This window comes from Sceloporus undulatus, chromosome 4 (assembly GCF_019175285.1).
Source record: "Sceloporus undulatus isolate JIND9_A2432 ecotype Alabama chromosome 4, SceUnd_v1.1, whole genome shotgun sequence".
NCBI lineage: Eukaryota > Metazoa > Chordata > Lepidosauria > Squamata > Phrynosomatidae > Sceloporus > Sceloporus undulatus.
The window spans coordinates 136,765,526-136,781,692 of record NC_056525.1 but is presented as its reverse complement, the minus strand read 5'-3'; the positions used below and the strand labels follow the sequence as shown (position 1 = coordinate 136,781,692).

General features: G+C 41.1%; 1 protein-coding gene across 1 annotated transcript in view; it reads right to left on the bottom strand.

The window, feature by feature from the left end:
* The window catches only part of NRG2 (neuregulin 2), a 186,896-nt gene that overhangs the window by 43,026 nt on the left and 127,703 nt on the right, over positions 1-16,167 (bottom strand). The window contains exon 6 of the mRNA XM_042464379.1: positions 12,755-12,875. Coding sequence (XP_042320313.1) covers positions 12,755-12,875 — 121 coding nt within the window. The remainder of the gene's footprint in view (positions 1-12,754; positions 12,876-16,167) is intronic.

Sequence of the window (16,167 nt, the reverse complement as noted above, 5' to 3'; positions counted from 1 at the left end):
GCCATCTCTGTTAAAAAATCAAGATTAACTAAGGTACTGTAGCTGTGTGCCAAATATTCGCCTTTCAAATTTTTCAGGTCAACACTCATCTGGAAGGGAGGGGGTGTCAGTATTTCCTTTAAAAGTGCACTGATTGTGATAACATTCTCTATTTTTCAGTGCGTGTCTTGGTTCCCACTAGCTATTGTTGCTCTTGATACCATTTCCTTCTCCTGAATCTTCTGGGTCTTTCCTGGATTAAATACACAGGAGCTCAAACAGCTGACCCATACACAGGATGCCATGATGTTGCTGCACAATCCAGTAGTCTATGGACAGTGGCACTAATGAAAACAAATGATCAACTGGGAGTGAAAAAATATCTTCTCAGCAGAACTGGAAAAAAGTTGTTTTGGATTACAAATCACCCATGTTGGCATGAGGATTGTAGTACAAAATGTACACTCTCCAAGGTATGCTCCTGAATTATCCACATCATCATTCACAAAGATCATGAAGTGGGTGGGATGACTTCAGAAAACAGCATGAATAACTGGATTTCACAATGTAATAATGCTACTATAAGAACAGATCCAGTCAAGCGAGAGAGACAGAGAAACCAATATAATAAAATAGGAAAATATTTTTCCAGGCACAGCTGAAAAACATCTGAAAAACGAAATGACTTTTTAAAAATTCTAAGGCATGAGCTTTCCATACTCAAACTTCACAACCAAACCACAGAGCCTAGAAAGCATTGCTGTGAGATGTAACTGTGGGGAAGAAAGAAATAATGGGACTAGATTCAGTGTGAGAGAAGAAAGATTTTACTTCAAAGTGGGTTTTCATCTCAGCTACACATACAAAATTTAGGTCATTCCTCTCCTTTCCAACAACAGTATGGAAAGACTATTCTGTCCACAGCCCCTAGTCTAAAAATAAGCTGCTGTTGGGAGCCTGTTTCCTTTACCTTCTATGAAGCAATACCACAAAGGCTGCCACAGTGGCAAGGTGAAGAAATTCACTAGTCAAAGGAAGAGAAATTGTGGAGAGATGGCCATTGAAATCATCCCTTTCTCCTTCTTACGATAGACATTTTAAATTCACTCATAGCCTTTCAGGTGGAGAGGGATACAAACTGAATGGTGGTTGGCTGACTGAAGTGAAGTGAAAATCATTGAACATACTGAAATCATCAAAGTTAGTATTACTACCAGAGGATACTAAGGGGATGATGCAGGAGTATTATTCTAATCCAAGGCAGAAGGGATTGTTTTGGTTGGTTGTTTATTTTAAAAAAAGCTTGTGCTATATTCCCCTATGGCTAAACCATCTGGGCCTGCATACTATCAGTGAGTGGGGCCAGAAGTAGAAGTGGGCAGGAACATACCTTCTCATACTCACATACATACAAGTGCACAGTAACACACAGAAAACATACATGTACTTATACTATTCATAAGAGAGAGGGAGAGAGAGAATGCATTTTACATACACATACAGTGCACAATGGTAACTCCCATGTCATTTACATGGTCAATTTGTTCTGAGTTCTGAACTTGAAAGGGATAAGAAAATACAATTTTTACATCATTCAGAGTAAAACCCATAGGAAATTCACTGCCCCATGGACATAATAGCCACTACGTTTTCATGATTACTTTCATTTTGTGATAAACAAGAAGTTCCCTTCTTTCTGTCCATGGCTCATAAGATCTTTACTACAATTTTTGTTGGGTTTTCCTTAAATTCAGTCAATTTTGTCTTATAACATTATGAACGCTCACTAGGGATTTTAAACTCTGAGGAGGCGGGCAATGAGATCTGAGTATTCCAAATGGCCTCTAATGCTTACCAAACACTTCTGGAGCTTCTCCAGCATTTCATGAGGTTTTCGAGCACTTTCAGGGTTGTCTAGTGGCTCTAGATCACATTGTCTTGCCAAAGCACTTAGGAAGATAGTTTTTTGTGGGGGTTTTGGGCTATGTGGGCATGTTCTCGAAGAGTTTATTCCTGACATTTCACCAGCATCTGTGGCTGGCATCTTCAGAGAATGCCAACATTCTCTGAAGATGCCAGCCACAGAAGCTGGCAAAACATCAAGAATAAACTCTTCTAGAACATGGCCACATAGCCCGAAAACCCACAAAAAACTATGGATGCCGGCCATGAAAGCCTTCGATTTCACATTTGGGAACAGTTTAAATTAAGTGGCAGTGAACATGATAAGATGGGCATGGCAATGATTCTGCAGAGAAGAGCACCTCCAACAATCAGGGTGGACACTAGGTGGAGTGGGGTCAGGCTGAGGAGGCGCAGGGGTGAAGAGAGGAACGTGAGTGTTGTGGGAATGTTCAAAGCCTGTAACCTGCCAGAATGCTGTCTTGGAAGGCACCTCACATTGATGACTGCAAATGACAGTTTTTAAGCCAGAGTTTTCATGCATAAAGGCAAGGTACAAGAGGAAGGGGGAGGAACACAGAAAGGAACATGGACAGGGAAGGATCCAGAAAGGAGACATGTGCTAGACTGAGCTGGATCATAAGATGGGCTGGAAATTTTCCACTACTGTCTTGAAGTCGACAGCTTTCTTAATAGAAGGAATGAAAAGGGGGCTTTAGATTGCTTGTTCCTTTGCATCATTCATTCCACTGAGGTTCAAGTGAATTCTGCAGGGGGTTGGATTGGATGGTCCTTGAGGTCTCTTCCAGCTCTATGATTCTATGAGCTTTAGTTGGAAAAATGATATCAGGTGGTAAGATGATGTGGAAGACATTTCCTCCCTCTGTGTATAGTGTCCAGATTGTGGGTGGTATCTTGCTTGCCGATATTATGCTATCTTGCTTGAAGCAGAAGCAAAGCAAAATCTATTCACTTCCAGGGGCCACCTTCCTCTTCCTCCTCCTCCTCTTCATACAACTGACTTTTTTAACACACCAAAACTAATTCAATGAGTCTTTAAGGGCAGCTAGAAATGTAAAGATAGTGTTTTAATTTGCATACCAACTCAATAGTTGAGAAGTAGATTAGCTGACTCCATTTCATTAACCTTACCCCCTAACATTCACTCTGTTGCATGATGAAAGGAGTATTAAAATATACACTAACCTTGTTAGTAATATTGGTATTTTAGCCTTGTTATATTGCTTGTTTTGCCGCAACTTTGGGCATGGGTTTAGCATGACAGGGTTCGAAAAGAGAGAAGGCAGATGTGACTGCTTTTTAAATAATTTGGCAGGGGGAACAGAGAAACCCACAGATAGGTGAAGAAGACTCCAGCAGTATCCAGTTTTCCTTTAGTTAGTTTAGAATAAGCTAAATACTTTTCTGATTTGTTTTACTTTATTTCCTTATTCCAAGCTGTTACAAAAAGGAGAGGTTTGTTCTGTGGTTTATTCTGTAGTGGTCTTAAGTTTAGAGATACGTGACACATATCAGTGTCTGAAACCTTTTCAGAGACTGCACCTGTCCTCCCTGTCATTTTCAGTAGACTGACATTAGGTTTTTTCTCATTGAACAACTGCAAGGAACCAACACACCCAATACAAGGTGTTGGTTATTACCTTTAAAGCCCTACATGGCTTGGGCCCGAGTTACTTGCGGCAATGCCTCTCTCTAGACAATCCGCTCATCACTCTCAGAATAACTGGGAAGAACATGTTAGAACACCAATCAACTAGGCTTATATCAACTTCCCAGAGTTGCTGCTCCAAAACTGTGGAATGGTCTTCCAGAAGAAATCCATCTTGGAAGCATTGAAGAGGGCACTCAAAACGGATCTCTTCCGGTGAGCTTAACCACCTGACCTTGTGTAAGAGACATCTTGCCCGACCCATTATATAACTCTATTGCATTGCCATTTAATGTTGAGTGAGTCTTTAAGATTAATTGTCCTACTTTTATTGATGTGTTTTATATGTATTTTATTATTGATGTATGTATTTATGGACTGATTGGTCCATTTTGAATGATTATTTCAGCACAGTTCATATAATAAATAATAGGGCCTGAACAGACAGTCCAGAATTAAACTGCTTCAGGTCACTTTGGAGGTATGCTATTTAAATGCTGCATGCGTCCTAAGAGACCAGAAGTTGCATCAAAGCCACGCTCCAGTCCTAAGGACTGGAGCACAGTTTTCATGCAGCTTCTGGACTCTTAAGATGTGTGTGTCATTTAAACAGCATACTTCCAAAGTGATCTCAAGCAGCTTTATTTTGGCCTGTCTGTTCAGGCCCATAGTCAGGATTAGAACATGCTCAGAGGTACTTTGTGCTTTAATTATCTGTCTATGTTTTTTGCATCTGGTTCTGGCTAACATACCCTTGGATTCTAGAAAAAACAAAGCAATGAGCCTAAACTAGATCCAGCAGCAAACCTCTGACTTAAAGGATTGGCTGTTGCCAGGAAGGTTCTGTTCTTGCCTAGCAACTCCTTGCAAGCAGTAGGCAAAGCAACCAGGCAGCAACTCTGTGCCAAAATCCTGGTCTAACATGAACAAAGACTCCTCTTGTCTGGCACCTTTATGGAGCTGCCAGGAAAAGGGACTTGGAGATCTGTACTTCATCTCATCCTACACACTGCACACAGTGGAAGGGTGAGCATACCTGATGTCTGTTTTGACCTCCCACTGGGCTCAAGGCTGAAGGAAGCATGCCACAGATCATTTCCTTCGTTTCAACCAAACTGAAAGCCCCCTATTATCTATGAGTCCATGCTTCCAGTTTCTCTTTCTTGTCAATGGACAAGTGAACATAATGTTCTCCTATAGGTTTCATTCTACATTACCTTTTGGGAGTTTAGAAGAAAAGGTAAAAATGTTTTCCATATTACAAAAGTCTTTGCCAGTATGATCATGCATTTGGAAAGGCGGGGTAAAAATAAAAATTATTATTATTATTATTATTATTATTATTGAGGATATATCCTTCAATTTGTACTTTCCAGAGTTTGTCAGCTGGAATATATGTGGTCAATTTGTCAACACAGGGATATTTGTTGATAGGGTAATGATATGCAGTGGCAAGAACCAAAAACACTTTGTATGATTTTTTTTTGTCGGGGGGGGGGGGGGAAAGAAAACACTGCTCTGAGGTAAAATATCTGCATCCTAAGGCCTTCACCTAAGAATAAAAGAAGAACAAGACTTTGTAAATCTGGTTTTGGGTGAACTGAGTCAACATTCTGGGTGTATATTCCGTAACAATATCCAGAGATCTTATTAGGAAATAAGTAGAATGAAAGTAGAATGGCTAGGAAACAAATCAGCTTTTGCAAAGATTGAAAAGCATAGATATGGAAATCAAATGTTTCCACTGACACATCCTTGTCACTTATTGCCTCAAGACCTTAAGAAGCTACAAAACTGCAGAGTATAGATGTCACAGTATAACAAAAGCCCCTTCAAGGCTCTATCCAGAAAGTGTGGAGAATCTTCCTGCACATAAAAGGAGTTACGTTTGTTGGGGACCAGTTTCAGAAATATGACTAAGGAGCGTGCACTACAGAAGAACAAGTCAAAGTAACCCTGTCTCCAGATAGCTAAATCCCAGAAGGTTAGGTAGAATTCCTCCTATCTGGGTATTAAATCAATATATATCATATGCACATTTTATCAGAGACAGCCAATGTAGCATAGTGATTAGAATTCCAGACCAGGAGCACAAAGGAGATTATCAGATGGGAGGAAAAGCTGAGAGTAAAAGGCATACTCCTGGCAAAGTAGTGCGATCGTACTGATGATTTTCAGACACATTGCGCTTATCCAGGCCTTAACCCATGAAGAACCAACACCGCTCCAGCAAGAAACATTCATGTGGAAGTCCCATGAATGGTTTGTTGCTGGAGCATTGCTGGTTCTTCATGGGTTAAGTCCTGGATAAGTGTGACGTTGTCTGAAAATCTTCAGCACAATTGCACTACTTTGCCAGGAGTATGCCTCCACACACACACACCACACACACTATTTCCCCCTGTCTGATAATCTCCAGAGTTCTTGAAACTTAGCAAGTTATTTTGGGTCACTCACTCAACAAACTTACTTCACAAGGTGGTTGTGGGGATTAATGGTGAGAGGTAGACCATGTCAACAGGCCATGTTCATTGCTGGTGGGTGGCTGTGATGATATTTATAACAGCAATAACATTTTGTCATGCACAGATGCTTTCAGTTGTATTCTCTGATAATTTTTTCTTCCACAATCATCCATCAATTTTTACTTCACAACCAACAACACTGGAAGCTACCATATATACTCAGCTATAGGTTGATCTCATGTATAAGTCAAGGGTAGGTTTTGGAAACAAAATTATGAATTTTTATATGACCCATGAATAAGTCAAGGGTAAAACTTAGGGGCATGTAACAAAGAATCGAAAAAAAGAAGGCAAAGAAAATAATGCCAAAAGACTTGCAAAATTCCAGCACGTGTAACTGTTTTCATACTAAAGGCTGGATGGGTGAGAGAGTGCTTCTAGGGCAGATTATATTCTTATCTTTCACCAGGGGATGGCTCCTTTTTTAATAAGAGTTAAAATACAGTACTTACATTGACCTGTGGATGAGTCGACTCTGGTTTTTTGGATCATTTTTTTACTAAAATTCCAAGACTTATACATGAGTATATACAGTAAATCATATTGAGAAATATAACTGAAAAGACACTCAAGGCAGCATACATGTCTCTTTCCCTCTCCACATTATTTTCACAAAAAAACAATTCTCTTTGAGCTCCACACTAGCAAAGCAACAGTGGCCGTCATGAGGCAACCAACTTTTTCCTTATGCAGCTCCATTTAGCCTCTGCTTAAAATTTTGCCACTTACTTTATGTGTTTATGATTTTGCAGAGTAGCCCATTTGGAGTGCAACCCTATTAACCTGGGCCTTGTCTGCACAGGCCAACCCATCTCCCAACCCCCATGCTGGCATCATCCTGTTTGGATGATGCACAGTCCAAATCCTGGTTCTGGTGCAGGCAGTCTAGACCATGTCCAGCACATCCTATACCAGAACCTGGCATAAAACACTTACAACACAGAAAAAAAAAAACCTTGCTTCTTGCTCCAGCTTTTCCAGGAAGATCCAAAGCCCTTCATACCTGTGCCATGGCAGCTGTCTGCACAGGTGCTCTGCTAGGATATCCAGCACATCCGCCACTATCACTGCTCACCCATTCTGAGGTCAGAACAAAATGCCAGCATGGGGACCATTACTGGGCACCTCATTCTGATCATAGAAGTGAGTGACCAATGGCGGCAGTGAATGTGCCAGGTGGCCTAGTTGGACACCCGTGCAGACAGCCACCACAGCAGGGAGGCAGAAGCCAAGGTAATGAGGGAGAAGGGGTGCCTGTGGAGATAGGATACTCTGAGCTGTCCCTGGAGTATCTTGACCAATGCAGACAAGGTCTTAGAAGGACATCCCACTGAGTTCAATGGATCTTACTCCCTGGAAAGCATAATAGCACCCTTTGAAAATGTAACCATATTATTTTATTAATAGCTTTCTTTGAGAATGGAAAATTGGGCAAAACTATAACAGGAGTGTCTCCACGCTTTTCAGCCTGACAAGTGTGGTGCGGTGACTTCTCCCTCATTACTGGGTCTGGAAGATCTAAGGTTGGGGAAAAGATTTGGAGTGGGAGAGGAATAGAAGGAAGGAAAGAAGGAGCTCACTATCAGAGGTTGGGAGAAAGAACTGGGGGAAGAATTAGAAGCGGGGAATGGTGGAAATTAAATACTTTGGTACTTTCCATTAGTGTTTTTATTTTCATATATTTACTGTTATAGAATCATAAAATCATAGAGTTGGAAGAGACCTCAAGGGTCATCATGTCCAACCCCTTGCCATTCAGGAACACAGAATCAAAGCACCTCCAACAGATGGCAATCCAGCCTCTTTAAAAACCTCCAGTGAAGGAGACTCCACCACACTCTGAGGGAGTGTGTTCCACGGTCAAACAGCTCTTACTGTCAGGAGGTTCTTCCTAACGTTGAGGTGGAATCTCTTTTCCTCTATTTTGAATCCATTGCTCCAGATCCTTTTCTCTGGAGCAGCAGAAAACAAGCTTGCTCCATCCACAATATGACATCCCTTCAAATATTTAAACAGGGATATCATATCACTTGTTAACCTTTTCTCCTCCAGACTAAACATACCCAGCTCCTTGTGTCTCTCCTAATAGGACATGGTTTCCAACCCCTTCACCATTTTGGTCGCCCTCCTTTGGACATGCTCCAGCTTCTCAATATCTTTTTTGAATTGTGTTGCCCAGAACTTGATGCAGTAGTCTAGATGAGGTCTGACCACAGCAGAATAGAGTGGTACTAATACTTCCCTCAATCTAGACACTATACCTCTATTGATGCAGCCTAGAATCCCGTTGGCTTTCTTAGGTGCAGCATTACACTGTTGACTCATGTTCAGCTTGTGTTCTATTGGAACTCCTAGATCCCTTTCAAATATACTGTTTTCAAGCCAGTTCTTCCTCATGCTATATCTGTGTGTTTCATTTTTTCATCCTAGGTGTAGTACTTTACATTTCTCTCTGTTGAAATTCATTTTGTTACTTTTGGCCCTGCTTTCTAATATATTGAGGTCATTTTGAATTTTGATCCTGTCCTCTGGGGTATTAGCTACTCCTCCTATTTTGATGTCATCTGCAAATTGTATAAGCATACCCTCTAGTCCTTCATCCAAGTCATTAATAAAGACGTTGATATTAGATAAAGCATGGAAGGGGAGAAAGTCCTAACACTCTTTACTCTTTACACAGAGACTTCTGTTAATTCATATATATTCATTTTAAAAAAAACCCGCATACCCCACACACACATACACCAATCCCTCAAAACACTCTCCAGGGTCACTGTTTCAGTGCACTGATGCTATACTACCACTCTGACTGATGATATAAGGAGCAAAAAACAGTCTGAGCTCTAGCATAATAAAAGTAGACCTTATCTTTAGGGCCTACATATCCTAAAGGCACCAGATCCTGTTTGACCTTGGAAGCTTAGCAGGATTGTTTTGGGTTAGTTCTTGGAGGAACGTTGCCAATGAGTTCCAGGTTCTTTAAGCAAGAGGAAACTGGCAAAACCATATCCAAGTATACTTTGGCTAAGAAAACCATAGGAAATTCTTGGGGACACCATAGGTCAACAAGCAACTTGAAAACATAACCACACACACACACACACATATACCGCATTCATAAATCACATGATGCAGTAGAGGAAACCTGAAATCAGATTATATCTCTAACACTATTTTCAGAAATAAACACATGTAAATATCACAAAGCACAAACCAAGCCCTTTAGTTTGTTCTCCTACTCTGTGGTGCTCTCTGTCTGACTTTGGGGCTATACAAACAGCCCTTAAGGGGTGGCATGCAGTTGCCCCTTCTTCAGCCAGATTGGGGCCACGGCAATCTCATGCTGTAGCCCTGATCTGGCCTTCCAAGGGAATAGGAAGGAGCCGCAAAAAGTAGCTCTTTTGTGCACCTTCTAAAGAGCGCCAGAGACGAGGCAGCATGACTGTATGGTGTCCCTTTGGCACTGTGTCATTTGAACGCAGCACTGGAGGTGCATCATGATGCTGCATGCCATCTGGAGCAGTCCGTGGCATCATGATGCCCTGAGGGCGGAGTCAGGGGGTCATCATCAGCACACTGTGCCCTGACTCCATCCACAGGCTGGCCTTTCAGGCTGGCCTTTCTTAGTACGCATTAGGATACAAAGAATATTCCTGGTTGAAAAAGGGATTTCATGACACTTCAAAAACTTAGATCCTTTTCACACAATACATGTATGCTGAGGTTCCACTTTAATTTCTATGGCTATATCCTATAGAATTCTGGGGATTGCAGTCTGGTTAGGTACTAGAATTTTCTGGATGTGAATTCTAAATAACCCTCCTTAAAATGTAAATCCCAGGACTCTACTGGATGGAACCATGGCAGCTATTGTTCAAGTAGAATCATAGTGCTATAACTATGAAAGGGCTCCTGGTGAAAAAGAATAACACAGTAGTGAGACTATGCACTGTTTCTCCGAAGGAAATTACTTTGCACATAAGTATATATGAAGTACATATGTTGGTTTTTTGTGTAAAAATGTGTGTGTGTGTGTGTGTGTGAAAAGCACATTTTAAAAACATTTTAAAGCACTTTTAAAAAACAGACTTCTTTATTAACCTGCCAAAAAACCTTTTCAAAGGTCTACATTAGAGGGTTTTGGACAAAAACATGATTTTTGCATCAAAAAAAATGGAGGGTTCTGGGGAAAAATATTTGCATGAAAACTGGTGTTGGTGTGAAAATCAGATAATTTCTTTGGTATTGAAATCACATGGATTTCTGGAAGAGGGTTTACATGAAAAAATATTTTTGATACAAAAATGCTGTTTTTGGACAAAGATATGGCTTTCAGGGAAAATATTCCTTTTCACACATGTGCACGCACGCACGCACACGCGCGCACACACACACACACAATGTGTATTTCTGTGCAGAATGATTTCCCAAATACTATGAGGATATGTGAACACTAGGGTAAGAAGTGCACATAAATATTCATTTTCCCCTGCAGTAGGGAGACTACTGCAGAAACATTTCGTCCTCACATGCAAACTTAAAATAATCAAATATTTACATCCCAAGCAAGTACATTTCTATACCACTTATCAGTGCACTTAAGCACTCCCTAAGCAGTTTACAAAGTGTAAGTTAATTGCCCCCAACAAGCTGGGTTCTCATTTTAGCAACCTCAGAAGGATGCAAGCTTGAGTTGAGCTTGAGCCTCTGGCTGATATTGAACTTGCAGCCTGAAAACTATGAGGTTATTAATCCAGATGGTCACCTGTTTAGGATGCACAACTGCAGGAGTCTTTCTGAAACTGTATGGGCACAGCTACATGGTGATGAGATGGAGTGGGAGGAGAAAACCACAAGGCTCTCTTGAAATGCATGTGAAATTATCTTGCCTGCCGTGGCAGCTGAACATGTCACAAACATGAATGGAGGCAGAGACCGGTGACAATCCTAGTGAGTGAGAGAGCCAGATTTATACATGGTGCAACAAATGTAGCAACAGCCAGAGAGAAAATTTCATGGTGAATGTCCTCTCAAAGGTATGTCAGCCTTTCTGGATTGTTCACAGTGCATTCCTATGCATATTTCATGGAAGTCAATCCCACTGTGTTCTGTGCAATTTATTCCCAGGAAAGTGTGCATAGGAGAACAGCCTCCATTTCTATGACCCTTCAGCTGATTATCTCTCTGCAAACAAATCTACTCAGAATCCAGAGTTCTTTGTTGCATAATCAGAAACTACCAATGAAATTCCCCCACCTCTATGATAGCTCCACACTGTTGTCTTATTTGAATCTACAAGAAACTATTTTGAGTTCTTTTTTTCCTTTGCTGTGTTTCAGGCAATGATTTATAGGCCAATGTCTTAACTTCTTTGGTATATAAACATCTGAATATTGTCACTGTCCTTGCCCATTAAAGCAAACTCCTATTTTCAGTTTACCAGGTCTCACCACAGACCACCAAAAATGCAAACACAAGCAATCATCCCTTTTGCTGATGGCACATGCTAAATGTCTATCAGCTAAAGGCTAGCACTAAACATTTGTCTGTTAAAAGCCAGGATTTTCCCCCGGAAGGAGAAAGGCAATACTTTCAAATCTATAGATGTAGAAAAATTAGGAGCCCGAGTATCCTTGGTAGCTAGAAAGGAACAAGGAAAACAGAAGAAAAGACATGGTGACGAATAAAGATAAAAAGAGTCACTGCCTTAATTTTCTAGCATAACCTATCTAATTAGTTTATCACACGGGAGGCAAAGTGCCCAAATCCTATACATGAACGGGGTCTCATAAATCCTGTGAAAATCCCACAAAAGTGGGATTGTTTTCCACACATCAGGTTCATTGAGCATTAACGTGACATTAACCAGTGCAGAAAGTGGGCAAAATTGTGCTGCTTTTTACTTTGGGGATTTCCCCGAAAGTAAAAAGCGGGACGATTTTGCAACTTTCTGCAAGGGTTAATGTCATGTTAATGCTCAATGTGCCCGACATCATCTGAAAACAATCCTGCTTTTGTCGGATGTTCCTGGATTTGGGGGCTATACAGACTGCCCCTTTGAGGTGGCATACAGCCACCCTTTTACCAGCTGGATCAGTGCTGCAGCAACTGCATGCCATGGCACCAATCCGGCCTCCATAGAGCACAAAAAAGGAGCCAGAAACCCAGCTCCTTTTTGCACCCTCAAAGGGGCTCCATAGCCACCACCATGTGGCTTGATGATGCCCCTTTGGCACTGTGCCATTTGGGTGCAGCGCCAGAGCTGCGTCATCATGGCACACACCATGTGGATTGGCGTGTGCCAAAATGGTGTCCTGGTGGCGGGGTCACAGTGTGCAGCATGCAAAAGCTGTGCTGTGGCTCTGCCCACAGGCCAGTGCTTTTCACCAGTCTGTACAGGGTCTTAAACCCCATTTTTGCACGGGATTTGGCCGCTTCCCTACTATGTGATGAACTCCTAAGAAGCATTCCTGCAGTATTGATGCTTTAAGATACTGCAGAAAACAAAGGCCTGGCAACCACAACAAGCTTCTAGCTAAGCCTGTTCCTTTTCTTAGCCAAAGGAACTGTCAAGGGACCACCAAGGCAACTTGCCATCTTAGAGCACATCACAAACAGTCACCCTCTCAGTTTCCAAGAGTTATATTTTGTGTTGGAGAAAAGGAACTTTTCCACTTACCTGCAGGACAGCTGATTTATGCCCTCGACGTAGTAGCAAACTCCACCGTTGACACAGTAGGACTTAACTGTTTCATTGCACTGTCTAGTGTGTCCAGGCCCAGAGGACAGAGTTGTGGATACTGTGAGGGAGGGAAAGACATATTACATGCTTATTTTGCACTTCCCACTCCTTGAGTTACGTTGCTGAAATCCCTGGCTAACCCTGGCTTCTATCTGTTTTGTTTTGTTTTGTTTTTTACTAGCAAAAACACTCAGTTTGCATATATATTGAAATAGTCTTTAGTGTGGAAGAATGTAAACACTTAAGCAAAACTGAAAGCTGCTCAAGTTTCATGTGAGGGAAACCTCAGACAGTTGGACATCTAGGCATACTCACTGCATAACCCTAAACCCTATGCAACAGCACAACCCTAAAATCCATGTCAGTGTTTGAAGGCTCCCCCTCAACAAGAAGATGGCCAGCCCCACAATTCTATCTTTTGGACTATTCTCTCATGTTCAAGCTGTAAACCTATGCATTGGTTAGATAAGTTTGCCACTCAGTGACTAAAGAGGGCATTGCAGGCTTTGAACCCAGACACATACTTAAACTAATTAAGATCCTTAAGGGGACACTTCAAGAATTAAATCCCCTTTTTTGTAAATCACTTTGAAAACCTTGGGTTAAAAAGCAGCTTGCAAATGATTACAAATAATGACGTTCTGCTTGAAAACTACAAGGTAATTACATATGAAGACATATTCCTGAAACATGTTTATCAAGGTACACATGGATATTGATAATCGATGGGGGAGGTAGATACCAGTGACCCCAAATGATGGTAAACTGCACATGCACAATGTTCTTTACAAAGTGTGAAAATGAAGTAACAGCAGCAGTAGTAGTAGTAGTAGAATCTTTATTCATAAAAGTTATAAGCCATCACAATTCAAAATACTAAGAAACATTAAAATAAATAAAATACCAACAAATAAACAAATTAGATATAATAACCATACTAAAAATCACATTTATATGAATAAACGTTTAAATATCCAGAGTAAAATACCAGCAGTCTGCAATATTCCGAAATAATTCCTACAAATGATTTTGATATTTAGATTCTAGCTACTAGCAGCCAGGACAAATTTTGCAACCATAGTGGTGATGTAAACATTATTTCTGGCTAATAAAATGCAGATCTGCACAAGGGGAGGATTCTTAGAGATGAGAAGGATAGTGTAATTAAGGAACATTTCTCTAGGAGATGTATACAGCGAACATTACAGCAGATAGTGTTAAATGTTCTCCACTTCCCAGAAAGTGCGGAAATGAAAAATGGAACAATGGGGATCTGAATGGTGCACTAGTTCCAGAAATTTGCATGGTATAAAAGTGTACCACAGTGGCTAAAAGACTGTGCTAGTACTCTGGAAGTCACCTGCTTCGATCTTGCTTCTCTCTTGAATTCACTAAGTGATTCACTAAGATAAGTCACTTTCACTCTGACATGAAATACTGGATAGAAATAATGATGTGAAATAATGATAGAAATAATGATGTGGGCTAGTATCACAAATAATGTATGTGAAACCCTTTGAATACTCAGTAATGCCACATAAATGCATAACATTGTTATTAATTTGGTCTTTAGAGATGACACTGGCTTCCTATAGAGTCTAGTATATAGTCTAGATTGGTTTTGGATTAGCTAAAACCAAGTACTATGCATATATCAAGAATATTCTCTTGATGATTAGGAAGGTGAAAGCAATGGTGAAGGTGAAAACACCAAAATACCTTTCTGGAAGCATTCCAGAAGCCCTTAAGAATATGTCAAGGGCTGATAAAACACTCATGAGGGATGTTTGGTAAAAACAAAATAAATGACATAATATTGATCAAAGAGAATATGAGGGATGAGGTACTTACACATTTCTTATATTACAACTAAGGCCGGTTACAAACCGGCACTTGGGACGTCCGCAGGACGTCCCATTTTTAAAAAGGGGCGTCTCTTCTAGACGCCCCGGGTCTAATACGGACTCTGTCCGTACAATATGGCGCCAGCCGTTCCACACGGCCGGTGCCATCTTTACGTATCGGACGCTGTGCGTCCGAACGTGTCGCGGCGCTAATGACATTGCGAGTGCGCCAGCAGCGCCTCACGATGTCATTAGGGCGCCGCAGAAAGAAGCTCCATTTTGGAGCTTCTTTTTTGCTCCGTAAGGGAGCCGCGCGGTGTGGCTGCGACAGCTCCCTTACGGAGCAAACGGCGGCGGCGGCAGACCGCCTCAAAGCGGCAGTCTATAACCCGCCTAATTTAGTAATTTAGATTCTGAAGCAGGTAAGACATTTGTTGCTCCTAGGAAAATTCAGGCAAGAAAGCCCTGGATGCGAGGGGATCTTCTGAGTGCCAATCAGTGAGGCTGTGTATGTACCCTTGAGTGGGATCCATGAGGAATATGAAGGGAGATGCACAACTTTCTTGAATAGTATTAAAGTACTAAGCATCTTAGAAAGAAATGAAATCTCCCAATGAAAGCACAATTCATGAAATACACCTTATTTCTCATACACACACATGAGCAATCAACCTTCAATTCTAGCTGGCCATCTTAAATTTACATCTTCAGCATATTTTAAATGGTTGGAAAATGTGTTGGTCCTCCTGTATTCACAGTTCTGTTCCGGACATGTTGTGATGCCAACATGACAAAAGTGATATTTGAGGGAGTTACAATAAGTGGTTTGGGGCCTAAAGCTCAAAACGCATGCCTTTTAAAAAAATTTTAAAGCTGCTCCTAGTATTCAGACCGATGCAGACACCTAAGAGTATTTTAGATTTACATTTCCTTATGCTAGCAGTGTCATGTAAAGAGTTAGAATGGTTTGTCTCACAGTTGCATTTTGTGAAAGTGGTCCAAAGAAAACTTCAGGTACACGGGGGCAGGTTATGATGGGGGAAAGGATGAGGCAATGGCTTTCCCTCTCTTTGCTTCCGATGGGCAAATTTTAACAATGGAGATAATTCTCAGAATCTTGTGGTTTCTCTTCATCTGGCAGTTCTTATTTTTACTCTCTGATAATACCCAGGAATGATACTGCATCATTACATAGCGTAATTCTAGGACATTACTGGAAAATAAAATGGCCTCATCCACTGTAAGTAGATAGCACCGGTGGGTTTTATGCCCTTCCACTACTGAAACGGCTCCCTTGCCTAAAGCAAAGTTTTACACACAACACATTTTACAATCTTTGAATAATGCCCCCAAAGGAGTAACATTTAACTCAAGTATGAGCAAAAGATTTACTTTTGCTGCACTATGGCTGCCTTTATACGATAATGAACCAACTGAATAAAGAGGAGATATCAACCAAAGGAAATGACTAATGACTTCATTCATCAGTATGGATGGGGCATTAGC